The sequence below is a fragment of the Theileria equi genome, chromosome 1 (genome assembly GCF_000342415.1).
Source record: "Theileria equi strain WA chromosome 1, complete sequence".
In the NCBI taxonomy this organism is placed as follows: domain Eukaryota; phylum Apicomplexa; class Aconoidasida; order Piroplasmida; family Theileriidae; genus Theileria; species Theileria equi.
In genome coordinates this window covers 2,461,835-2,487,822 of record NC_021366.1, presented here as the reverse complement: position 1 = coordinate 2,487,822, position 25,988 = coordinate 2,461,835, and the positions used below count along the sequence as shown (strand labels likewise).

Sequence of the window (25,988 nt, the reverse complement as noted above, 5' to 3'; positions counted from 1 at the left end):
CGTTCACACGACTATAATACACACTGCCAATAATGTAATGTTTAAAGTTTGAGGGTGGCATTCTCACGTGAACTAATCTGATGAGACGTTATACTCCAAAATTTCGCCAGCCAGACTATGGCTATAGCTTGCGATTTCCTTCTTTTCCTTCTTGGCTTCTTTAAAAATTATCCTTTGTTCTTCCTCCTCAATTTCCTTCCAACACTCTCCGCAGACCTATTTTGCTCCTTAATGGACAGTTTATCATTTAATAGTGAACAAATGTTTGGGACAAAAGAACAAACCTTTCTGCACTCCCTTCTTTGAATCGTTTCAAATAGGCAAAGTAGGTGGAATGTGTGGTCTGCAAAGGTATTTTTATGGAGCCACAGATGACATTGCGTACCGCACTTTAGCTTGAATACTCTTGGAGAGAATGAACCGTGCAGAGAATCGACTAGCGGGAATAGACACTGATTTATACACAATTTTAGGCCATTCAACATACCAACATGCAGTCTTCCCTTTGGTCATTTCCTTTTCTCGTGGCTTCCGGTCCTAATAAAGCGCTGTTTACGGTAGTGATGACCCTTACCATCATGGACATCATCTTTACTACTATAATTGTCCTCTAGTGTTGATAAAAGCTAAAAAGGAATGTCTTGTGGAATGGTCCAACCAGTCTCTTTGGGGGCCTAAAGATGTCCTCGTGGTCGCTGGGCTCGGCTGAAGGAGTTTAAAGATGGAGAAAAAACAAACTTACAATCTGATGGAAGATGAGAATAGCGACTGGCGTACGCATCCGCAAGGGCTGAACAAAGAGATGAAATGAGTTTATCCTTTTCCTCCAAAAGTCGCTTTTGCTCCAGAACCACCTGCTCCAAATCACTCGTACCCATTATTATTAAAGAGTAAACTGAATGAAGAAGTCAGCGAGGCCCTAAATGGCAGGCTGAGGTGAGAAAATCCCCAAACTGCATGCAGCCTGCCAACGGGTTTTGGGTCCATGACCTCCCCGTTTGGCATCACCAGAATGATGAGAAATGTGCATTTTGGGATAGAGAATGACAAGGGACTTCTTGGGAGGATTATCCAGGACAAAATCTTTGGTGAATGGGTCATTTTGTGAGTGCATGCAGGGGTTGTTGTAGCTGACCAAGAGGAGTCATAGCTCATTCTCCATACAAAATGGGTGATGGACTGGAGGTTCTACAGATTATACGCCCACCAAGACCAATAGCAGAAATAGAAAGAATAATCAAGGGATGGAAGCACTCTCAAGACATGTACCTTTATAACAAAATGAGTAATTTTGTAGACCAAGAGTTAAGGTTAAAAACTCCCTAGCACTCCAGTATACCAACAAGAGAATAGTCTAGAGGGGAGTGTCTAATGGTCCCAGTTCTGCCTCTTGGCAGATAGAAGAGTACATTACATGCGAGCGATTAGAAATGACATCATTTTAGGCCATTTCCAGATAGTAACAGCAGCAATCCCTACTCCACCGACACTTGCAATGGATATTCCTGCCTTAGCTCCTGCAGAGGGTCCAGAAAAGGGTTTAGAACCAGTTTGTTGCTGTTGAGGCCGGTCTCTCTCTTGTTCCTCTTGTTGTGTTTGTTGTTCAGCAGTTTTTTGAACTTCCTCACGTTGAACTCCATCCTGTCCAAGATGTTCTGGATCCATAGTACATTGTTGCAAGCCTTCACATTTAAGTTGTTTTAGTACTCCTATAAGTTTTTTAAAGCCTTCACTATTGCAGTCTATAGGACTAGCTAACTTGTCCGGTGTTATGTCTATGGGAGCATCTACTCTTGTCCAGAGTTTGTCGTCACCCTTAGAAAGATCTTTCTTGTACCAACCGGTAACATCTTGTCTACCAGTCGACTCTACATAAATGAGAACTGGATCCTTACTATCAGAGTAAAATACAGAGACTTTTCCTGACTGTTTGATAGGTAACCCAAGGCCGTCAATATTTATTCTCCTTCTTCTACCAGTATCATTGTACTTAATAGCTGCTAGCTGAACTCCATGACCAGAGGTAAATTCATGCTTGAAGAATGTAGCAGAGCCAGAATGTGTTTGACAACAAACTGTCTTTTCTTCAACAGAAATCCTCCCACCCTTTTTATTCTTTTTATTTTCATGTTTGTGACAGCAGTAGTTTCCTCCTGATTTAGATTTACTATATGATAAGTCAATGGTGATACCATTATTGAAATAACAGTTAAGCTCATCAAGTGTCTGCTCCAGGGATTCGTCATCTAGAGGTTCAGAATAAGAGGTTCCAAAAAGTGTATGCCAGGGGGGATGACCACCAACATTCTTGGTATAGTAAGTAGTGTTATTACCACCACTCTTTTTTGTAATTCCTACTATGAGTGCCTTACTAGTATCACTAGCCCAGTAATAGGCGGAAACTGAGGTTACATCAGAAACACCTTTAAGTTGACTGGTAACATTAATTTTACCACTACTATCATCTTGGATCTCTGCAAGTCTGTATTTTGTTCCATCCCACCCATGAGTGTACCTGTAGAAATCCTGTGTAGACCCAGCAGGATAGAAAGATCTTGTAACAGTAATGAGCCTACTTTCGGGATATGCATGATATTCAGTATCTTTTGGTTTTTCTAAGAGCTTAATGGTTACTTGTGGTTTAGATTTTACACCACCCATTTATCATCTTTGCAGAGATGGCCCATGGTATACCTATCTTCCAATTATCCATAGCCTCATTCATAGTAGTAACCCGTTAATGTCTCAACTGGTGTGAGCAGAATAGTCAGTATGGATGAATGGTGGTAACTATGCAGACAAGAAACAATAGGCGTGACAAAAGACTATAGGTTTACTCCACTCTTGGGGACCTTTGGATTCTCTACAGAGACTTATGCATGTTAAATCTAACAGAGGGAGAATGTCGTAGTACTTGGAATACTGGGAAGTAACATGGAAGAGATAAATCTAGGACAGTTTAATTAGCAAACTGAAAGTTCCCTTCTTGTATAGAATGAAAAGCAGAATTAAATGGAGATTCTCACAATAAGGATTTGGCATATCTGCACATTCTACAGAACTTTTGTCCCTGGAATAACTAGAACAGTAATGGATTCTTCACAGTAGTACTGCTTGTGGAGCCATGGAAATCCACAATTTACGACTCCATAATTATCCTCTAGCCATATACTGGTGGGTAAAAGCATGTACCGATGTTATTATTGTCACAAGTTACTGGTTATTGTTCCATACACCTATGGGTTTCTCTGTAGTAAGTGAGTCAAAGAAGAGCCTGTTGGAATCATCTAATAGCACTATTTTTTAACATTAATAGTAGAAATTATGGGAAGTCAGGTATTAAGGAAGAACGAATAATGCATGTGGAAGAAGAAACGTTGAGTCATCTGGGGTGTGAATGAAACTCTTCCTACACATTCTTCCATAGTGGAAATGTAGAATAATGAAAATTGTTTACACATTATTAGCCATACTGATAATAAAATGGGCGAGGTGTGGTGATAGTGATGGAAAAGGAGTAGTAAAGGGTGCAGAGCAACAGAATCCTCCGGGACCTACACATTCAGCAAGTTCATTGACTTCCAAAGCAGATGCCTCCCTATTCAATGTAGAAGATGGAGAAGATAATGGGTTTAAGATTCTAAAACTCACAGCCAAGGAAGGTGTTACTGCAAAGAGTATTACATATGGAAAAGAAACAGTCTGGGAAGATAAGAAGAAGTCATGCTCCTCGGCTGTCTTGTATATGGATGGAGAGAAGCCCACTCTTGCAGTACTTGTTACCAGGGATAAGAATAATAAGCAGGGGACAGTCTATAGATACCATGATGGAAAGAAGTGGAAGAATGGTAAGGAGAAGGATTACAAAAAGAAGTTGAGCGAACTGAAGAAGAAAGTTCCCAAGACTCATTCCACCACGGAATCTCAGCAAAATACACAAGCCGCTCAACCAACTGAATCTAAGGAAGCTTCTACAGAAGCTCATAAGGATGATAATACTACATCAGATAATACAGATACTCAATCAGCTGAGCAAGCTCAAGGCCCACTACAGACAGATGGACCGACTCCTCAGGGTGTTACTAATGAGGCCTCTACAGGATATAATGCGGCAGCTAGACCAAGGGATGACAGTTCTAGTGACTTTGAAATACGATACAAAGTACCAAATAACTCCAGTGGTACCCCTGCAAATACGACAGATCCAGCGTCGGCTAAATCCAATGGTGGTTCAACTACAGCAACTTTGGACCTGGGAAATCCTGATATTTCCGTATGCGAGGTCTTCAATGTCAGAATTAAGGGAATCCCTGCAAGAGCGTATCTTGTTACACATGAGGTTGGTGCCAATGTTGTCAGACAAATAATGAGCAATGGTAAAGACGTATGGATTGGTAGGGATACTAAACCATGCCTTTACTGTATTGCATTCCTAAAGGACGATAAACCAAACATGATAGCCACTAGCGTGAAATCAGGTAGTATAATTTGTCAAACTCTCCGCGAATATGATGACAAAGAAGGCTGGCAACTGTCCCTTAAGGACAATGATAAAAAGATGAATGCGTTGAAGACAGTACAGGGTGACATCACAAAATTCTCTCTTGACATTTCTCTGGCAGAAAGTAACGAAAACTGCGTAGTCGAGAACTATGAAGACAATAGTCTCAAGACTCGCCTATATGCCCCAAAGAATGGTAAAGCCATAAACAAGATTACAGATAGCGAAAAGGTTATTGGTACGCTTAACGATAGCTACACATGTTATCTATGTGAACTATACTCCAAGAGTAACATTAGATTGCTAAGGGTACACACAGAAACGGACTATGATGTTTACCTGTGCCACTATATGAATGACGGAAGCGGATGGAAGATGATCAAGGAGGATGAATTTGGAACAAAACTAGGGGAATTAAGAAATAGTACTATACAACCAGCTTCTGCAGAGTCTAAAAACGCCAATACTCAAGGTCCTGTTACACCACCCAGTAAATAATCTCTATTTTTAAAGCAAATATCAGTGTTGACAATTCATTCAAAGAATCGATATACATCAACTATCAATGCGCTATAAATCTAAAACCCATGTTGGGCCATTTTTAAAGTTGTTTGGAATATTCGTTGTATGCCACAGTCTACAGTTTTTATAAAACCAAAACGTTCTTGCATGTGAATAATTATTACTGCGAAAAATTGACTCTTGCAATATACGCTACATTCTGCTATACATATACTATTTATCCCTTTACAAATTGTAATACCGTAAATTCAACTTCTTTAAATGTCTTACTAATTATTGCACAAAGGTCCTTGTCATTATCATCAGATAGGAAGTCTATTTTTCATACGAAATACGATTCTATGAGCCTCTACCCTTTCAATATGATGCAATTCTCTGCCTACTCGTCCACAAAGTGCTTTGTACATCAATTCTTCTCCGCATTTAAGCGACATCATACAGAGCACCGTGTTTACATTCGAATATACATCTGCGTACACACATTCCCATCCTTGAGTTGCTGTCCAGAGAATATTACCATCGTATACTACCGTTGTTACAACATAATCTTCCTTTGGGTATATAACCCCGGAATAGATTCCGTTTATTATATATTCACCAATTTCAAAGAGCTCCTCGTTTGGATCGTATAGATCCATTGTAACCGGAGTACGCTGAAGCGGAAGACTTTCTTCTAAAAATTGATCGTCTATATCATTTGCAGTACAAATAGAGTTGTTTCCAACATTTCCACAACTGTAGAGCTCTAGTATGGAAAGCAGAAGGAAAAGACGAATGGCATTCATCTGAGTCTTTTGCGGGTGACCTTTTAATATCTTCACCCCGCAGCAGATTACCTCGTTTAATTCCAAAATTAATTTTCTTCTTGTGATCAATTGCCAATGGCAGAGCTTCCCCTGAATTAAACATGCAGGCCCCATTGTAATAATGTGCTAGCCTGTAAATAAATCGAGTCCGCAATGGACATCAAGATGTCATGGATACACTGACAGATAATTTATCCAGAAAACGACTGAGAGGATAGTGTAGATTTGGAGCTTAAAGAGAATTAAAAAGGAGAGTACACCTTTTGATCCAGTAGAATAAATATTATCTGTCCATTCCTTGCAAAATTGGAGTTGGTCCTGAATAAAGATTGGAACGATCTTGTCGAAACAGCAAGTAAACAAGAGATACATTCCATATCCACCATTATTTTAGATCGCCAGCTTAACAAGAGTGTCTCTTGCCCCTACTAACACATGAATTTCGTCCACATAAATGTAAATTTTGTCCTCTAAATCCTCCTTTATACTATCCGCAAGACTCTCTTGCATATTAAATGTATAGTCTACATGGGCTCTTGCTTCGTCAATGCCCAAATTTATACAATGTGTTGCGTTACAGTTCCCTAGATATTCTTCTACATTATTCCAGTGATGTGTAGAATGATCATCTCGATTACCCTCTTCACTATACAATTTCTCCATTGCATGTGAAATATCTCCAGTTGAAGCGACAGATACGTGTGGCAGTCTTTGAGTATAATATCTTTGGAATCCAAACGACTCCACAACATTGTCTACAATGTCTATAATTGGTAAAATGCTCTGATCTCTACACATTCCATCGACTGGCAGGACTGCAAAGAAGCGGTTTTTAGCTTCATTTGCACAAATTGCAATTCTTTTATCGAGCATCAGATAGAACCTATGGATTAATGATGGACGCAGGGCAAACTTACGGTTTTATATGCGATAATTGCTGTTTCAGCTTGGTCAGGAATGGATCAATGAATTGCTTCCTGAGATAGAGAGGCTTGCAGAGCGACAGATGGGCGTAGTTATGGTCAAACTTCCCGCCATTCTGTCCACTGTTTACATCTGAGTCCGAAAATGAATCTTCCGTATTGTCAGAGTCGACAGGTTGGCTAAACTCGTCATTCTTGCGCAACAACTGTTGTACATTCTCTTCTTTGCGCAGATGCTGATCTATTGCCACCAATTTTGTGAGAATATCGATCGAATGTTTAGCACTAGAGATAATTTGTTCGCAAATTTCAACTACAAGTGTCATTCATTGCGGTACACACAAACTCACCTTTGATGTAGACCAAAGTATGGAAATTTCCGTCAATGTGCGGTAGATTCCGAACTCTTCCAGCCATTCCTTTAGTTGTGAAAAGATAGAGAGTGCCATGCCCGCGCAAAGTGGTCATGGGACAACCTCCCCTTTTGCGAGTCCCCGATGGCGAGCGTTCCATCGACCCAGTGCCTAAAATAACTTTATATTCTCCGAACAAAGCCTCTAATCCCTTGATAAACCAACTCCATGATCTATTGTGTAGCTGTGGAAATAAATTAGAGCCCGGCAACCGAGAATAAATCCGGACTTGTTGCAAACAAAATGTGTGATATTAGCGTGTAAACTTGATCTGTCGATAATACCTTGACCTAAACATTATGTTAGACGATACATTGCGATATTTGGCTTTCAATGCATAGTAATGCTTATGGCATTAAACTAAATGTGATCATAAACCAAACCTTGTCTAGTACAGGAACCGCTGCCTTTAGCTGTACCTGTTGCAGAAATAATTCTTCGTATGCAGCACTGTTTTCGAGAATACGTTCATTTCCAGACTTTTGCTCCCCGTCCTCTAATATACCAAATTCGTCTTCCATGATACTTGAAATGAATGCATCGTTGCTGGTGAGCTTTTGCCTGGACAATTCTTAACGTTATAACATAAACATACAGTGAGTCGAATTCAAGGGAATAATCAAATGCCTCCTTATCCAAAGCGAATTCATCGTCAGTACCATATACACCAGTGCTAGATGTACGCTCTAGTTTCAAAGTGTTTTGCTTCAACAGGTGCAAGTGTTCGACAGTAGTTTCAAGTTCGTTTGTTTCCATGCCCAGTATCGTTATAATGTCCTGAACATTTTTCCTCTTGCAATACTGCCTTACCTCTAGAACAGCAAGATTGTCAGCGTATTCCTTGGGCTCCACGAGATTTTTCCACATGTCTAGAATGACAAGACTATTTTAGGATATTCTCAATAAGAGCAGACATACCAGTTTTCTAATGCGAGATCCACGTTATATTGGTTCTGGAAAACGTATTCGTGTCTCTTTTTAGGTATTACTATTGATAGCAAATACTTTTCGGTGCATTCTACTGAATGTTTTAGAATTTTTTCATAGGTTCTAGGATTGCAGATTGCAGATATTTCTGTATTAATATGGATTTAATGAGGAAAACTTACGTAAAAGCTTGTCAGTAAATTGTGCAGCAACGTCAAAATATAACTCATGAATACGCTTCAACGGATCATAAATGAGTTCAGTAATGCACTGCTTGACAATTGATATCATTTTAGAGAGCATTGTCCCCAGTGATGAGAGAGTTTCTGACATGAATGAGCTCCCAGAGTAGTTTGATAGGAATGAATGCAGGAATGTGCAAGATTCTACAAGCATACAAGACACTGTAGATGATTCCAAAACATTGTCAAGAGAATTCCAAATTTGTTTAACATCATCAATAAAATGTGTTACTATGGGCACTGCCACCCTTCTCACGTATGTACCTCTAGATTCAGCGAGTTTTAGACACCTGCAGCGTTCATCTACCAAGTTTAGCATTTTAATCACTACATCAATCATATGGGCCGAATGTTGCTCATCTTGCAAGTATACTGAAAAATTGAGCGTACCTTTTGGAGCTACATGCTCAAATATCGTTTCTTCATTTACAAGTTGTTTTACACTCTTCATTGTGCAATGATTTTCCATTGCCAAGAGTGCATCTAGAAAACCGTATAAACACTCATCCTGAAAGTTTAATACGACTTTTACTTTACCATCGTTTTCATATTCTAAATTTACGCATGGAATTAGTGTATTATTGTCAAAGTCAGAAAAGAGTTCGAAACTAGCATCTTCACTTATGGAGCGCATAGTGGCAGATAAATCAGTGAGTGAACGCAAGAGCGCATATGCAACACTAGTTGTAACACGATCACTAAATGACGAACGGTACACTCTCAATTCTGCTTTATTATTTTCCATTGTTGAGTTGTCCTTCATAACATCGTTTAATTCCGATAAAGAAAGTGCAGTTTCCGAAGGTGGAGTATTGTACTCATACATTAAAAGCGGTAGGCGACTGTAAACAAACAGCTTAACTTCACTAGCCAATATTTTACACCATCTTGAAAAGTAGTTTGTGCTACATACTTCTCTGCAAACAAGACTAAATTCATCCACTAGCGAGTCAGTGCCTTGCTCGCCTTTTACAACATAACCGTTTACAAAGGAATCGAAATAAGGTTTTTCATCCGCCTTTAATTCATTCATTGCCCTCTTGAATAAAAAGGCGTACTTTCTTACAGCATTTTTTATGTATGAGATTGCAAATTCTGGATGTTCAATTGTGCAAATTTCACTGGATTCCGACTGGAATGCATAACGGAAGCTATAAAGAGCGTTGTTGAAAAGTAGTGGAAATACTGTCGACTCTTTCAGATTAATGTACTGTTCTAAACGTGCCAATACGATTATAATGGAAATGATGCGTGGAATTCCTTCGAATGAGAGATCATCCTGTTCAATTTTTACATCTAGGATTGAGTACCAGCTGCTCTTACGCTTAGCTTCCATGAGCAAATCCTTCCCAACCTCCAAGAATGACTTTGATTTTACCTCACATGATGAATTTATGTCACTAGTAGCGGTTCTGAGCTCTGCCAGATGCTCCAACATCTGAACTTCAATGGGTACTTGAGAAGATGGACGGTCGAACTTGAGACCTTTGGACCCTCTATTAGATATTTTTGTCCCTTTAGAATCTCCATAGCTTGTAGAATGCGCGTTAAAATTTGTAGAAGATGCGATATTTATTGATTCGTCTAATTTTGCCTCAAATTCGGCTAGATAACTTTTTATAGAATCCACAGTCTCTTTTTTCCTTAGATTATCCAGACCTATACGATTGATAAAGGCTAAAGCGATCTCTTTGTCCCTCATTTTAGTTTTGTCGTTGATTTTCCAAATGTGTGCCTTTGTTTCCGGATATTATGCTGAAAATAAGGACCAGAGACTTTAATTAATGCTACATTTCCATTTTAGTCCCTAAAGACGTAAATGTGTCCATAAATACGACTGTAGTGTGTGGAGACTTTGGCAGTCGATATCTTCCACTACGTACGCCTTTTTATCCTCAAAAGGTGATATATCCTTTATGTTTGTAACATATTTTCAGAGCTACAGGGATTTCGCTTAATACGTGGATTTTCGCCTATTTGGTTGTCCACAGAGGTTACCATTTTTTTCATTCGTTTCAAGGTAGATTTTAGTGCATTCGCTTATATAAAGAGGGTATATACTGGCTTTTATAGTTCTATGACTCACAAAATTCCGCACATTTGCGCGTATATTGGCTATTTGAGATTGTATCAAAAAACTACTTGGCGCTAAAAGTGGTTCTGTATGTCTGCTTATAGGATAAAAGACAGCACTCAGATCGTAATTGCAGTAAAAGTTCTGAAAAGTGGGTAGGAGCCCTGAAATCACGCTTAATGGTCGAACAGGAAGGGTCTCTAGTCTGATTAAAGTATACCAGAAAATCCACTACTAGTGTAGCTACACAAATTTGCGAGAGAGAAAGGCTATAACAGTTTGTCAGGATTATAGATTTGATACATTGATAAAAAGTCGATACTGTCAAAGATGTCTACATACGAGAGTTTGAATCAGCAAATAGATAGAGGCGCTATAGAGTGCCTAAATGAGAGCGCCGTTCGCAAGGTCACTAATATACTAACATCCGGAATCGATAGCTTTTTGGAGTCTGGTGAAGGGGAGCAGCTCCTCATCAAGTTCAGATTCTTGAATCCTGTAAAGATTGATTCTATAATTGTAAAGGGGCTTCCAAATGGAGTAGAAAGCGGTACTGCACCAAAGGTTGTTCGTTTATTTGCGAATGATGAAGATATTGACTTTCAAGATGCCGGTTAGTCCCAGCTTATACATCACATGTATTTTATAGAATCAAATCCTTGCACACAGGAGATTGTTCTAGAAGAGAAGCATATACGTGGAGAAAAGCTTCAACTTCGCTTTGTTAGATTTCAAAATGTCAACAGTCTAGTTCTCTTTGTAGGTATGTCGTCTACAATGTCTCTATCACATTCATTTTTAGCTGAAAACCACGGAGCTGAGACAACCCAGATTGCGCATGTAGAACTTTATGGCACAGATGCATCCTGTACACCACTAGAGAATTGGAAACCTGTTCAAGAGGGGGATATGTAAAGGTATTCTATTCAAATAGTGTACAAGAGAAAAATTTACGTAAGTAAAAGATACAAGAGCGCCATTCTGACATATACGCCATTTTGTGCCTGTTCAAAGTAGATACAGCGCTCGTCATTGTCGACCTCTGGTGATATTTCATCTACTCTTGGCAGTGGATGCAGAATCTTGACGTGTGGAGCGAGCTTTTCCATTGTGCTTTTGTCTATTATGTAGGAAGACTTTACAAGATCGTACTCCTCTGGGGACATACGTTCCTTTTGTATTCTTGTGACATAAATTGCATCGCAATTTTCTAGTCCATCTGAAAGCTCGCTAAAACTAGTTTGACGCGGATATGCCAAATCAGGGATATTCTGCATGTTTTTAAATGATTAAAATGTAAACTTACATATTTTGCAAAGTTTTGTTCTACTTCCCGTTGAATTTCAGTTGGCATCTGGAGCGATTTTGGAGCAATGTACTTTATAACAACATTAAATCTACTCAATAGTTTTACAAGCGAATGGATTGTGCGGGAATATTTGAGATCTCCTACAAAGCAAATGGTAAACTCCTTTTCAAAGATTGGAAAGTACACACAAAGTGTATAGAGATCCAAAAGGGCCTGTGTAGGATGTTCTCCTGAGCCATCACCTGCATTAACAAGTGGCACCAGGGAATGCGCCTTTGCCTTTTGCATCACATTTGTCTCCGGATGCCTCAAAACGAGTACATCACAGTAGGATGATAGTACTCTGACCGAATCTTCTAGAGTTTCTCCCTTTACTGCGGAGGATGTTGAGCCGCTAACCGAGATAACCCTGCCGCCCAAATTCAACATTGCAGCCTCAAAGGAACACCTGGTTCTAGTACTTGCTTCGTAGAATAGTGTTGTCATGATCTTTCCATCCAAGAACTTGCATGGGAGTTTCTGCGATACCTGTTTCTTGAAGAAGGAAGCCAAATCCATGATACAGTGGATCTGCGATGACGATAGATCATCAATACATACAAAACTCCTTCGACTCAGGGTAGAGGCAACCTTACGCATGGAAGCTTCCAGAGTATCGACTGGAGCTTTTGAGAGGATTCCCAAATGTGTCAGGATTCCTTTGGCACATGGTACATGGGAGAGGAGGCATACAGCCGCCAGACCGGCCGTACCTATACCTAGTGTCAGCCAAGGGCTCTTTAAGAGGTTGTTTTCCATCTTTCAAAGAGTCATGTTTTATCGGTGCTTGTTCTGCAGAATGTTCTTCACCAGGCTTCCCTTGGGATGTCCGTCTTGTAGCTTTGACAATTAGCCTATGCAAATGATAGGCAGAAATGCTTCTACTGTGAAACCAACGACTTTCCGGAATAACAGTGGCCTTACCAGGGGAATGGGTTGACCAAAACGTGATATATGCTAGATTGAGTCGTCAAAATCCCAGAACGCTGTAGAAGGTCGATGGAAAGCAAGTCGCAAACGCAAAATAGACAAGGAGATTCCGTGTTTTGTAGATGAAGCGTTTGCAGGACAACCAGAGACTATCTGGCTGATTGGAGGTATTTATGGCAAACAGAAACAAACTGTTTTAGTCGAGTTCCACCAGATACGCACCCTAGGCGCTGTTTGGGCAAAGGCCAAGTTAACGATGGGGCCGAGCCGATGGGCGTGAGCTCCGCCGCTAGACGGAATTTGAATTTACCCTAAGCACATAAATCGCATGTGAATGTACCTGTAAATGTGCAGTACACGAGCGGAGCAAATGTGCTAAACGCAAGAGAAGCCTGCAATGGGCAGATTAATTGTGAATTGCGAGTTTATCTTCCAAAATCACGATTTGCATGACCATTATAGAAATACTATGGGCATTAGCACCATGTAAAAGGTACACAAGCATCGCAAGGACAACCGGCGATTACATAGAGTAAATGTGGTGAGGGGTACCTAGAAGAATGGAGAGAGGACCGGGGCATTTGCTGGCTCTGGGTGCTTTGCGTGCACAGGGTAGATATTGTCGTTTTTCGTCACTTCTTCCATATTTGGCACTCTGATACTTTGAGGTTTCGTATAGAGGAGGCTAACTGGAGCCAGTTGGCCCCTAGGACCTGTATACGCCTTCCTTGACCAGAGTTTCCATATTTTCTAGTCGTTAAATTTATATTTTCTCCGAAGTTTCATTCAGAGGAACCGCAAGGTCTCCGAGATTGTCGACGTTAGACACACGCAGAGGGGACTCTTTTGGGCGTCGCGACGTTTGCTGGATTCCAAGGTTACGGGAGAATACACATTTTTGATTTGTTAGACTAATTTTCCTTCTTACACATGCAAAGTAGATAAATCGGTGAGAGAGCCGCCAAACTGCAATATGCGTGCAGCCTGGGCCGATGCATGCATCCCCGGCGAGCAAACAGATTTTAAAAAGTGGATGCAACGTGGAGGTTGCCGATTTATATATTACCGGGCACTTTAATTATACAAAATCAGTCTAGTCACGCAAGAATTACCCTTATTCGATAACCACAGGTATGTCACTCCACCCAAGCGACGGCACGACGACTGGGACCAGCAAGCGCTAGAGAGACGCTAGTCCAGGAAGGCGGTATGTTTAAACTCGGCCAGCCAAAGCAGCTACAATCGGGTATATGTCCCCGACTAGGAAGGACGCCCTTTCTAGGTACCCAAACGGCCATTTCTGTGAACACTCTCCCATTCTGCTGAAACTTGCCAGGCCCATGCCACAGCAATGTCTTTAAAGCACAAATACACCAACGTTTAGGTAACAGGCCTGTACAAGACTAAGGTAAGCCATCTGTACGTCTAGGTTTTGTGAGAAATATCCCGCAATGAGCATCTGGCCAAGGGCTATAGCTGGAGGATGGGCGAACCCACCGCAAGGTGGATGAACATGAGCGTAGCGAATGGAATGCAAACTACGGAGTAGTGAGCATGTCCCGAAGAATGAGGGACTAGAGCGACCCCTGGAAAGGCGTCGTCCCTAGATGGCGATAGACAGAGTGTGACCCTGCGGATATCCTCAGCATACATCCTAGAGCCATTAGCCAGTTGGTTTCTCGCTCCTCAGACTTTACGCTCTGGTCGCCGCGGGTCCTCGTGGTCACCAGTACGGCTGGTCTACTTTGCCGTACCGGCCCCTTGGTCCGTCGGCGGTTTGGCCCATTTGCTACGTTGAAGTTGCGGGATATTTCTCGGCTCACTGGGTGGGAAAATTCCCAGCGGTGATATTTCTTCTACCAGCGACCGTGTTGGGCTCGTCTCGTCAGTAGCTGCAGCAGCCTCTAGTGCACCTTTTACTATTTTTTGGATTCTTTTGCACTGGTTTCGTGTTTGTGCAAAAAAAGAGTCGTTTGGCTGATTTTTAGATTTTTTATCGCCGCCTGTTGCATTTTTAGGTTCTCGCCGGGTTTTGTGGACTCGATTCGCAGAGCTTTGTGTTTCAAGGTTCACGAGAGGCTAAATGGCTTAAGCTGATGCAGTATATGGAGCCCAGCGCGGAGAGCTGCTTGTTTTTGTATTCATGAGTAGCCCTTTCCACATTAGTCTTTAGGGGCTTACCGCCGCTCATACAAGATATTTGGACGACTTGGAGATCCGAAGGACATGTAGTAGAGGCACCATGTTCGGGGTAGCAAGTTCACTCCCACCTCAAATGTTGCGAGTGTGTACAAGGACATGGATTAGAGATAGCCACGATCTATTCGACTATGAAACACACCAGCAGGTTAAGTTGTATCAATTTGCAACATCTTCCGCATTGAGGTTGTTACGCAGCGATGCTGACGTAACTGCAATGGACTACAATGCGGGATCAGCTCAGGTTGAACGCGAGCATGATCATTTGTTGACTATTGTAAGTAAAAGAAATGGAGAATATGTTGTCTTTCCCGCCGAAAAGGCGCCTGGATCATTCCTAGCCCCGCAAAAATTGTGGATTATAGTGAGGGCTCTGCCATGCCAAAGATATGCTTTGCAGGAGAATGATGTCATAAAATTGGGACGTTTTAGGTTAAGGGTTAAGCAATTGGTTCCAAAGAGTAGCGATGCTGATCAAGTGAGCGTCCGATTATACGATAGTATCATACCAGAGAGAAACATCCCGCCGGAAGAATTGGCGACGATGCAATGTAGAATATGTCTAACCGAAGGAGGTAGTGACGACGACAAGTTGATTTGTGCGTGCGAATGCAAAGGTTCTATAAAGTACGTTCACGCAGAATGCTTGAGAAAGTGGATTAATTCACGCTCAAACATTAAGGAGGGAGAAAAGTTGCCAGCGTTGCTCTTTATCCGCGAAGTTTCTTGTGAGCTGTGCAAGGCACAATATCCAACTTGTGTAAAGCAAAATGGTGAAGTTATACAAATTGTGTGCATTCCCCAAGTGTCTGCACCATTTATCGTACTGGAGAATGTCACCCCTCACGCTGTAAGGGGGATTCATTTGCTTAGCATGAAAGATATGAAGGATCTCAAGCTTGGTAGAGGTCACGAATCGGATGTTCGAATTCCAGACGTTTCGATTTCCCGCTATCACGCAACTATACGTTACGAAGGGAATGTGTTTTATTTGGAGGACCACAATTCCAAGTTTGGAACTCTTGTTGCCATGAGGCGCCCAAAGCTTATTGGGGCTTCTGAGAATCTCGCACTTCAGGTTGGAAGGAGTGTTGTGGAACTTACCATGGATCCCACACTTCCCTATGTACCGGGTCGCATTGATTTGCCACCTGTGCCTGGTACCTTTGGATACTGCGGCGATGCCGAGCAAAGTATGCAGACAGATGAGCCCACTGATGTTCGTGTCGCTGAGGAAGTTGCTATTGTTCAGGAACTTTCAAGGCAGGCTACTCCTGGACATCCTACTCGTCGTCAAACGTGCCAACATCCACCTCAGTTGAGTGGATTTCAGGAACATATTATAAATCAGCTGCGATATGTTTATCACCAGGGTGTTGCTCCATCAATACATGACGGAGGGCAGCATGCATATTCACAAGGTGCATCTCCATCCATTCGCTCACCGTCGTATGCTACAAGTCAATTTTCACAAATGCAAGCTGGAATAGCTCCTGTACGTCAACCACAAGTTGCACCATCTGTGCGGGCACTGGCGCCTTCACTGACTGGTTCTCATTCCCCCTTTGGATTAAGCGAAGGGAGGATTCACTTTGCGGAACCCGAGTGTGCTCTGCCAGATTCCATCTTTATCGCAAACTGGAATTCTGTACCACAGAGAACTGACCAAGGAGATACTAGTACAAGCGCCTTGGACTTTAGAGATACAGCGGCCGCTCCACCAGGCCTTGACTTTGGACAAATGCGAGTAACTGTGCAAGACACTAGAGGTGGTAGAAAGGACAATGCATCGACGAATGAACATGCGCAGGCAAATGTGGATCAAGATGGTCAGTATCACTGTGGTTCAAGCGTCAGCAGAAGTGGATGATTATGATTGTAAAATATAAACTTGGTGCAAGACATGTACTAGTGCATAAATTTATAATTCTGTCTTTACATTTTCTTCCCCTTTCTCTGGTTTAGCCTCATCCTGACCATTGCTTGGTTCGGCCTTGTCAGCTTGACCATCCTTGGGAGCTTCTTGAGAAGCATCCTTTGTCTCAGATTGCCCCTCTGTCGACTCATTCTCTTTAGGAACTGCATCACCTTTGGGGGCCTCCTCCGTCTCCGGCTTTGGGGGTTCGACGACTTTTGGTTTTATAGCCTCTATAGTCTTGAGGGCAAGTTTTGCAGCGCTTCTCTTGGGCTTTACAGTTTCAAAGGTAAAGACTGGATCCTGGTTAAGGGGCCTAGCTTCTTGGTCCTTTTTAGCTTGCTCCCACCATTCTACAAGATTGTTGAAGGTATTAATTATACCCTGATGTTCCAAGAGGTATGGTCGTTCCGCAATTAACTCATCAAACTTCTTTTTAAGCTTATCAAACTCCCTGTCGGTGGATTTTATAACCGATTCCCGATCAGAGTTATGACCCATGCGTACAAAGATTGGTGTAGCAACATCATTGAGCTCCTTGGTAATCTCGTTAAACTGCTCAAGAGACGCCGATGAAGAGTTGATATCAAACCAAGTTAGCAATTCTTCAATTCTAGCAGAAAACTTGGCATGCACATCTTCAGTAGTGGCATCCTTGAAGTCCTTTGAATTAACCTTACCCTTGTACTTGTAAATTAAAGACTCGAGTTGATTCTTGGCGTCTGATCTTGCATAAAGGGCCTTGTCCCGCTTCACCAACTCTGCTATAGCGTCTCTGCAAGACTCCAACTTGGCATTACCATAAACTTGGCTCTGGGTCACTGAAAAGGTGAGGACGTTTTTCTTTTCCTCCTTTTTAGCTGCTTCTTTTGTGTCGGTTTTTGGTGTTTCTTTGGTCTCTTCTCCTTTCTCTGGTTTAGCCTCATCCTGACCATTGCTTGGTTCGGCCTTGTCAGCTTGACCATCCTTGGGAGCTTCTTGAGAAGCATCCTTTGTCTCAGATTGCCCCTCTGTCGACTCATTCTCTTTAGGAACTGCATCACCTTTGGGGGCCTCCTCCGTCTCCGTCTTTGGGGCATCATTCTTTACCTCTTGCTCCTTATCAGCATCTGCTCCATCGGCAGAGCCCTCATCAGATTCCACAGCATCTTCGCTCGTAGATGATGCATCCACAACAACAGCAAAGGTCTGATCAAGCTTTATAATACCCAGGTTAGCCTTGAAAACAAGTGAAACCTCTGCTACCTTGTCTGGGTGATCCTTTAGCAGTGACTCGATCCCAGAGACATTGTAATGGGCAATTGAGACACCTCCTTCAAACAACTCAACTTCAAGATCAAAATGCGACTTGAGCTTTACGGTTTTCGTTGCAGAAAGTTTAGATGAATGACTGTGAAGCACCACCTTTTTATCAATTGCCTTGTTGGCATCTTTGCCAGACACAATGTGAAGTACATAATCAAACACACTATTGTCCATAATATCCACCTTTTTCATTCTGAAAAATGGGTTGTGCGCGGCACCCAAGTATCCAGCACCCATTGCTACAGACTCTTCGGCGTTGAGATGGAAGCCGAGTTGATGCGGTGTCACAGTTTCAGCAATCTTTTTCTGAATAACTGGCACCCTCCAGGATCCACCAATGAGTTCCACAGCATCAACTTCCTCCATCTTTACTCCCGCCAACTCAAGTGCCTTTGGCACAGGTTCGTCAAGCTTGTTCACAATTGGTTGCAACAGCTGATCAAATAGATCCCTAGTTATTGTTCCAGCCTTTAGCGTTTTATCAGGTACCAAATTTTCTACTTCCATGTTTGTGGACGTGCTTATGGAAAGAGTCGTCTTTGCTTTGTTTACTGCTCTGGCCAACTTTTGAACAGACTTGGGGTATGCTGGCATGAGTTTAAGAGAATGTTCTTTCTCGAAGGCTTCTCTAAGATGCTCAGAAAGCAGGTGATCATGATGCCTTCCACCAACTCCTGGGACAGTTACACATGAGAGTGTCTTTATGTACGGATTCTTCCTTCCGGCCCCCTTGCCAGTTGAAGGAACAAAAATCTCAACTACGCCTACGTTTGCAGCGGAACTTCCCATGTCATAGAACAAAACTTTCTTGGTGCCAGGCTGCATTTCGAGCGAGTGTAGCAGAGCTGCAGCGGTTATTCCATGCACCAAATCGACCACCTTGAGACCAGCACTTTCAGCTGCAAATGCAATAGCTTTACGCTGGTTCTGTGTATAGTTGCACGGGACTGAAATCACCGCCAAAAGTTCAGCCTTGGAATCCAGCGAATCTATAATCTTTACGCTGTGTAGCTTCTCAAGGGCCACATCCTTGATGTGATTGAAGAAATGGGCGTACACCTCCTCAACACTCACGTTTGCATCCTTTAAAAGCTTGAGCTGCAGCTGTCCATCCTCGGCAACCGCAAACTCGTAGGGTGTGTAGTCCCAGTTGAACGAGATGTCGTTTTTTCTAAACGTTTCTACAACCTCTGTGGGATTTACAGCGTTGGATTTGCTCAACGACAGCCCCTGGAATGGCACGCCGAGTATGTGAGCAGACTTTTGGAGCGTCCTTGCGGGATCCCTCAGGACATAAGCTGAGGCTTCCTTGTCGAACAGACGTGTTTCTCCTGATAAATAGACTACATTTTGAAATTTTCGGCTTCCGGAACTCGTCAGTAGGATATCCGGCCGATGTCCGCGAAAGGCGATTGAGACTTTGACGAATTCCTCGCCCCAATCGATGCCAAGAGTAGCTGTCGTCGCGCTACAACAAGATATGAGCAGGGCAATGGCTAAAAGGACGCCAAGCCCACGAAATGTGCCAGTGTGCTTTCTACTAGAAGGACTCGATAACATTCTGAACCAAGAGTCAACACAAAAGACACATCTTCACACAAATTGTCATACAAGACTAATTATACCTCCAGAGACTAAAATCTCCCAGCAAGCAGCAATCGGTGGCCAAAAATGGAAAATGAACAACCACAACACAAGCACCATGTGTCAAGGCGCGGGGGCCGGAATTGAGTGCGTCAGAGTCAATTTTCATCTTCCTACAGTACCATTTCCAAGGAAGAGCGAGTTGTTGTCGAGAAGAGCTCATTCCGTGGCCTTTCTCGGAGGTCTGAATCTGCGATGTCGAGAAGGAACGGGTTCAGAATGGAGGTCTTGGTAGTGCTTAATGACCATTCTTCTGTCCATAGGGGTAGTAGGGATGATGTTTATGCGCCAGAGCGGGACTAACGACTCGGAATCCGCAAAAGTAGCCTCCGGTGTCCTCTTGCTACTCTGGACTTCCTTGTTGATCTTCTCCCATTTCGTCAGCGCCATCTCGAGCGTACCCGTGGAAGCTCTCCTGTGCTTTGCTATTAGGTCCTTCCAAAGCTGTTTACGTGATCTCGTCGCTTTGCCCTTTTCCTCGGTCGGCGGAGTAACCGGAACAAGTTCGCTGGTTTGGGGTTCTGGACGTTTCTTTGGCGAGAATTTAACCTGCCTTCCGCCCACATAGCTCTTTTTATCCTTGGGTACTGGATAGTTGTGAATGATAAAGGGCAGATGGACTATTGTTGCCTTGGCGAATTTCTTGAAGATGTGGTTTCTGTAGTATTTCTCGTAGACCCTCTTGGAAACTCCATCTTCAGGGCTTTTTGGAATGCTGAGCACAACAGGCGTATCGTGTTTGGCATATTCGGAGTTTACATAGGCATGTGCAATGTACATTTGTAAAGCAGGACTCCATGCAGATGAAGTTATGAAGCCTGTGAATTAAATTTAGTAGGAGGAAAGCTCACCTATTGGCATCCTGTTTGAAGATTTCAGGATCGTGGAGGATTTATTCACCATTTCATTGCAAATTAGACCGACTCGTCTGGGAATAATACATGTAAAACCTTAAACTTACATCTTTGATACACCACCGGTAAGGTCGTGTCCAATGAATTTATAACCAAAAAGTTGCTTTTGGCGAATCTTTTTGATGTCGACGTTCCACATTAGAGATGCCTGCATGGGTGAACATTCTGGAGTCAGATCTAAATCTGAGCGAAGTATTCCACTTTCCAACCGTGCGATATCGTATGTTTTTAAACCCATTGGGTGGACTTCTTTATGCGATAGAAGTAGTCTGGGGTATCTATATTGGCTGATATATAACCTACTCTGAAAAACGTTGGACAATAGTATTCGGAACTATAAACTCGAATCCATCTTCTCCTGTATCGCTAATTCTGGCACACGTAATTATAGACTCTGAAACATTTCCAGTATCGTCAATTCTATTAGAAAACTTTACAGGAAAACACTTCATAAAGGCTGGTAGCTGTTCACCATCAGCTGATGATTGTAGCTGAACCTTGCAGTTCACATCTTTATCGACATCTCTAATATCTTCACTGGCATCTGTTCCGTTCTCGGAATTACATGCACGAGAATGGAGATCCAGGAGAACATTTGGAGAGCATGGTCCATAGAGTCCAATGGAAGTAAAATTTGTCATTGGAACAATTGCGATATCTAGGCCATAATTCTTGCAATGGATAGCATATGATGTTAAATAATCGTAAATATCCTTTTTAGTTCTACCATTCGTCACTAGAATATACTCGTCTCTACTCTTGCAAACGTAGCAAGTATCAATTATGAACCCCTTGGAATCGAGCAGCGATCCATAACATACATCTAATTGTGCCATTTTAGATACCGAAAATGTTAACATCTGTTCCAAAAAATAATTTGCACTAGTACCAGTAATTTTTACGATCAAAGTGTATGACTTGTCAAAGACAACTGCAGATTTACGAAGCATACGGTACTCGTCCTCCTTTTCTTTATACCCGAATGAGTTTGGTATTTCACACTGGTTGTGTATAACCTTTTCAAAATCCATGTGTTCCTTCCATACGTTTAAAAGGGTAGTGTTTTTATTACAAGTACTCAGGCGTTCAAACACGTTTTCAGGTTCATCCGCAGCTTCTACGAGTGCATTATCTACTCCGTGCGCATTTTCACTACTTTCTAAAAGTGCCCTTTCCCCTTGTTCCTCAAGTTTTCCCAAATACTTCTGAGTAGCAAATATGAACATGCATTAAAACGTACCGAGGAAGGGGAAGCTGGATTATAGTTAAATCTAGCCTCTAGAATCCTATTCACTTTGTTCTCTAGGTATTCTGATGGCTGTGGAGCAACTGCACTGGCATGAAACATCATGTCCAGGTACTCTTGTCCCAGCCTGTGAGTTTCTTCATCTAGGCTCAAGAGCTTTTCGGCGCGTCTTCTAGCAACTATCCGTCGAATTAGCTTCTTATCCGGGTCTACAAACTTTTTCAGCACGAACTTTCTGTAGCTGTCGATGCGTCCAACCTCGGAAGGCACCGACCTCAAAGGGTCGTTTAGCCAGCCTCCCAGCCTCTTTGGCCTAAAAACTGCATCTCTTACCGAATCATAGCATCCTTCCTCCAGAAGTGGAGCAGATTTCCTGCCTATAAGCGCCGCTCCTCTCAGTAGCCTTGCCGAGAAGACGCACATCAAGAGCCTGTAATTACGCCACTTTAGTCATTATCCGCAGGATTAACGAGTATACCAACGTCTCATAACTAAATGTGTATGGAAATTTCTACTGAATTGCCACGCAATGGTCACAAAATGGGAGAAGAAGATGGGGACCTGAAGAAGCCCAAAAGAGTTACATTTAAACTTTATTTTTTATCTCATGTAAACCTTAAGGTTTTTTATATTTTTTGTTGTATTTTATCTCACTTTTATCGCAGTTTAAGGCTCATTCTAAAACGAGTGGCTTTAGGGGAATTTTGTCATTAATTTCTGAATTTAAGGCCCCTCTTATTCTAATTCCACAATTATATTTTCTAATCCCCGAAAATCGGTTGGTGGATCCTGACCATCTCTCATTATATGGATGAATGGAAAGAGAATGAGAAGAACATCGTCAAACTTGGTAAATAGGCCATAATTTTGGATAAAGGGTGTTATAGAGGTATCGCAGGTTATAAATACCGAGAAGAAGAACTTGGTGGAGTATTCTTCGGAAGGGGGCTGCCTTGATAATATTCAAGGACCTTTTGCGGTCGGAATATAAGTTCTAGATCATGTAGCCACCTACACTGCAAAATGGGAAACTTGCTAGCCTTTAGGTTAGCTACAGAAGAGTACAAAGGTGAAGGTACTGTAGCTGCTTCTACTCAATCTTCATCTGGAGGAACATCTGTATGTAATCTAAAAAAAGAAAAGAAACTCAAGGAGCAAGCATTGCCGTATGGACTGAGTTCATATGCAACGTTTTTACTAGCCTGTATCATCATTGGATTAACATCCAGTGTATACTACAACTGGTCAGGTATAGAGAGAATCTTGGTACAACAAAAAGTCCTTCAATCTCTATGCACAGAAAAGGAGAGGAGGGAGGCTCTCCCCGGAGTTTTTGTCTGTGAAGCACAAAGACAAGATATTTCGAGTTTTTGCACATACATCACATATACTGATGTTCTAATGAGTGGTGTTGCTGGTCCCCTTGTTGATAATTGCGGAGCTTACATTGTCATTCTAATCGGTATTATTTGGGGCGTTATAACAATTTTATTGTTTTACTTTTACCACGAATCAAGGATAATGTTATATGTAAGCTTTATATCTTGGGGGATAAGTGGAGCTTTTGTGTATGCTCCGTGTTCTCACTATCACAGAATGTTTCCAAATGCCAGTAGCATAGCATTTGGTGTTATAGCCTTATTTGACAATCTTAGTATGGCTATCCCAACGCTTTTTTACTGGATCATTGAAAAGTATGGAATTTCTTACACTGATGTACTCCTCTCGTATATGTTTTGGGGAATTATTCCATCTTTCTTAATCACGCTCTTTTTTACCCCAAATCAATATATAGAAATGGAGGAAGAGGAAAAGGCGGAGGAAAATGGAAAGGAAGGAAGTGAGAGCAAGGATAAGCTAAGTGAGCAACTGAAGGAGCCAAGATATTGGTTATGTCTAGCATCTTATACAGTTGTCTTCATTTCAACTATCTACGGAAGAAGAGCCTTTAGTGCATACTTTTACAGTGATGTTAGATTGAACAAATTGTTTGCTCTAATCCAGTCATTCAACTTTTTGCCAAGTCCGTTTATTGGGATATTGAACCAGTTTATTGGTGTTATTCCGATATCTATTGGGATATTCTTCATTCACATACTCATCTTTTTGACCTTTTACTTTCCATCTTATCCCACAGGATACATTTGTCTGTTTTTGTATAATATTGTCACATCTGTGGATATTCAGCAGACCATGACTTATATCGGTGAATATTTTCCTCATAATGAAGCAACACTTATGGGAATAGCTCAAATATTTTGTGCTGTAATTGGGTATGTAGTTAATATTCTCTGTGATAGAATTTATTACAAATACTCTCCAGGTTGGAGTGTGGCTCTTATTTTAGTTCTAATTGTAATGGTTCTCATTGCTTCCTTTTACGTTTGTTACAAGTACAGCAATCAGGATGTTTTTGAAGAGGGGCAAGAAGCTGTCGCAAGACTACTTATGTCGTTGTTCTGGTTTATACCCTTTTATTTTTCATACATTTGGTTGTTGATAGGAAATTATATGACTAAGACAGTGGCCTACGCACCGAAAAAGAAATGTTTGGAGAATAATGATTATAAGGTGGCCCAATTTTCATCAACAAGTCTGAGGACATTTGGTCTATTTGCTTTTTTTTACACATCCTCAATCTTCTTTGTCATATATTCAGCATTCCAGTTTTGTTTAAATGTCAAGCCTGGAAGAGATGGCGCACTTCATTTTGCTTTCCTTCTTTTCTGCTTTTTTGTACCAGGAAATTCTGTCTTTTATATAAATTATTCAAAGAAGATTGAGGATGTGTCGGCATTCCCGTTTTTGTTAGCAATTTTAACGGGTTTAGTTTCGATATATTCAATCATTTCTGTATTCAAATTTAATGTAGTCTTGAAATTTGTTTCACTTTCATTGATCTTGGCTCTATTCGGAGTGGCTTTTTTTATTTTTGGGAATATGCTAGTTTATTTCAACTTGAATACAACCATGAAAAGTTTAATATTTAAAGGTTCGCTATTGCAGTGGGGAAATATGACAACTACTTTTTCTCTGTTGTTTATTACGGTATCTGCCATAGAAATGTACTCTAGGAAATACCAAATTCTACACCCATATACCGTCGTTTGGCTCTTGAATTTACTCGTATTCGTGGTATTTTCATTGTTGATAATCCTGTATTTACCCTATAATAAGGAATTTCTTGGTGAAAAGAACAACAATAGAACTCTCACTATTCCAAAACCGAACTACAATCTGGTTAGCTATTGCGAAGAGTACTGGGTTATATATTCAGTGGCATCAAGCTTCGTTACCCTTGGATTCATTTTGTACGAAAAAAAAATTGGATTTAGATGGATTGTAGATATATTTCTAACAGCTTTCCTGATGGATCTTCTTTACTCTATTTTGTTCTGTTTCAAGTCAGGTCAACATGTGGGCTGTGAAGTACACAAATTTCTAGTGACAATAGCATTGTATGGTTCAGTTTCCACGTTGATACTAAGTGTTATTATGCTATTGTTTTCAAGGTCCACTTCTAGCACGCTGTCATTTTTATCACATCTGTTAATTCTTCTCCGTGTCGGATTTGACACTGTTATAGCAAATAGTTCATGGGCTATTGTTGAGGATACACTCTATAGAAATAATGGTAAAATTTGTCGAGATAAAATAGAAAACCTTGATGATATTTTGTCTATGGTTATTTTTATTTTCAATACTGCAATTTCGTTCGGCTCTCTAACTTTCATTCTACAGTCAATGATGTCATATGATGGCACATTTAGTAAGCTTTAAGTGCATAATCTCTTCATTTTTAGCTAATTTTCAACTGAGTCTTTTTGTTAGTAGTTTAAAAAATAGTTTCACTCATCAGTAATTTTCAAAGCGCTATCCTGTGATCTGCAAATTGCTCACAAAAGTATCTCTAGGCATTTAGTTCCCCATTCCTTGAAAAGGGAAATGGTCCATAGTGTATTGCGAATAAATTTCATATAATTTAGGACTATTACATACACTATGAATTGTGCAACGTTTATGGAAACTTAGTTTACAAACATGGAAGAAATAAAATTAAGGTCTATGAGGAGAGTATT

The 25,988-nt window shown here is 41.3% G+C and overlaps 12 protein-coding genes across 12 annotated transcripts; 4 read left to right on the top strand and 8 right to left on the bottom strand.

Annotated features, from left to right (window-relative positions):
- Positions 1–72: 72 nt before the first annotated feature.
- On the bottom strand, positions 73–485 carry BEWA_029170 (hypothetical protein; the record flags this gene model as incomplete). Its single annotated transcript, XM_004829676.1, has 3 exons — positions 73–216; positions 285–343; positions 386–485. The coding sequence occupies 3 exons, from the start codon at positions 483–485 to the stop codon at positions 73–75; spliced, it is 303 nt and encodes a 100-aa protein (XP_004829733.1).
- A 925-nt stretch (positions 486–1,410) lies between these two features.
- On the bottom strand, positions 1,411–2,661 carry BEWA_029160 (hypothetical protein; the record flags this gene model as incomplete). Its single annotated transcript, XM_004829675.1, has 1 exon — positions 1,411–2,661. The coding sequence occupies one exon, from the start codon at positions 2,659–2,661 to the stop codon at positions 1,411–1,413; it is 1,251 nt and encodes a 416-aa protein (XP_004829732.1).
- A 781-nt stretch (positions 2,662–3,442) lies between these two features.
- Positions 3,443–4,999, top strand: BEWA_029150 (hypothetical protein; the record flags this gene model as incomplete). Its single annotated transcript, XM_004829674.1, has 1 exon — positions 3,443–4,999. The coding sequence occupies one exon, from the start codon at positions 3,443–3,445 to the stop codon at positions 4,997–4,999; it is 1,557 nt and encodes a 518-aa protein (XP_004829731.1).
- A 326-nt stretch (positions 5,000–5,325) lies between these two features.
- Positions 5,326–5,808, bottom strand: BEWA_029140 (hypothetical protein; the record flags this gene model as incomplete). Its single annotated transcript, XM_004829673.1, has 1 exon — positions 5,326–5,808. One exon carries the CDS (start codon positions 5,806–5,808, stop codon positions 5,326–5,328), a length of 483 nt encoding a protein of 160 aa, XP_004829730.1.
- A 411-nt stretch (positions 5,809–6,219) lies between these two features.
- BEWA_029130 (hypothetical protein) lies at positions 6,220–7,169 on the bottom strand (the record flags this gene model as incomplete). The annotated part of the gene is made up of 3 exons (XM_004829672.1): positions 6,220–6,712; positions 6,747–6,993; positions 7,103–7,169. 3 exons carry the CDS (start codon positions 7,167–7,169, stop codon positions 6,220–6,222), a joined length of 807 nt encoding a protein of 268 aa, XP_004829729.1.
- Positions 7,170–7,512: 343 nt separating this feature from the next.
- On the bottom strand, positions 7,513–10,036 carry BEWA_029120 (hypothetical protein; the record flags this gene model as incomplete). The annotated part of the gene is made up of 5 exons (XM_004829671.1): positions 7,513–7,726; positions 7,761–7,942; positions 7,976–8,048; positions 8,084–8,240; positions 8,275–10,036. 5 exons carry the CDS (start codon positions 10,034–10,036, stop codon positions 7,513–7,515), a joined length of 2,388 nt encoding a protein of 795 aa, XP_004829728.1.
- A 702-nt stretch (positions 10,037–10,738) lies between these two features.
- BEWA_029110 (hypothetical protein) lies at positions 10,739–11,323 on the top strand (the record flags this gene model as incomplete). The annotated part of the gene is made up of 3 exons (XM_004829670.1): positions 10,739–11,021; positions 11,058–11,171; positions 11,211–11,323. The coding sequence occupies 3 exons, from the start codon at positions 10,739–10,741 to the stop codon at positions 11,321–11,323; spliced, it is 510 nt and encodes a 169-aa protein (XP_004829727.1).
- Positions 11,324–11,358: 35 nt separating this feature from the next.
- Positions 11,359–12,879, bottom strand: BEWA_029100 (aspartate carbamoyltransferase, putative; the record flags this gene model as incomplete). The annotated part of the gene is made up of 2 exons (XM_004829669.1): positions 11,715–12,879; positions 11,359–11,679 (listed from the first exon to the last, which is right to left on the bottom strand). The coding sequence occupies exons 1-2, from the start codon at positions 12,513–12,515 to the stop codon at positions 11,359–11,361; spliced, it is 1,122 nt and encodes a 373-aa protein (XP_004829726.1). The 5' UTR covers positions 12,516–12,879.
- Positions 12,880–14,928: 2,049 nt separating this feature from the next.
- On the top strand, positions 14,929–16,755 carry BEWA_029090 (hypothetical protein; the record flags this gene model as incomplete). Its single annotated transcript, XM_004829668.1, has 1 exon — positions 14,929–16,755. One exon carries the CDS (start codon positions 14,929–14,931, stop codon positions 16,753–16,755), a length of 1,827 nt encoding a protein of 608 aa, XP_004829725.1.
- A 51-nt stretch (positions 16,756–16,806) lies between these two features.
- BEWA_029080 (DnaK family member protein) lies at positions 16,807–19,665 on the bottom strand (the record flags this gene model as incomplete). Its single annotated transcript, XM_004829667.1, has 1 exon — positions 16,807–19,665. The coding sequence occupies one exon, from the start codon at positions 19,663–19,665 to the stop codon at positions 16,807–16,809; it is 2,859 nt and encodes a 952-aa protein (XP_004829724.1).
- Positions 19,666–19,843: 178 nt separating this feature from the next.
- BEWA_029070 (aminomethyltransferase, putative) lies at positions 19,844–22,332 on the bottom strand (the record flags this gene model as incomplete). The annotated part of the gene is made up of 5 exons (XM_004829666.1): positions 19,844–20,567; positions 20,601–20,677; positions 20,711–20,932; positions 20,967–21,868; positions 21,904–22,332. 5 exons carry the CDS (start codon positions 22,330–22,332, stop codon positions 19,909–19,911), a joined length of 2,289 nt encoding a protein of 762 aa, XP_004829723.1. The 3' UTR covers positions 19,844–19,908.
- A 600-nt stretch (positions 22,333–22,932) lies between these two features.
- BEWA_029060 (hypothetical protein) lies at positions 22,933–25,689 on the top strand (the record flags this gene model as incomplete). The annotated part of the gene is made up of 1 exon (XM_004829665.1): positions 22,933–25,689. The coding sequence occupies one exon, from the start codon at positions 22,933–22,935 to the stop codon at positions 25,687–25,689; it is 2,757 nt and encodes a 918-aa protein (XP_004829722.1).
- Positions 25,690–25,988: the final 299 nt, after the last annotated feature.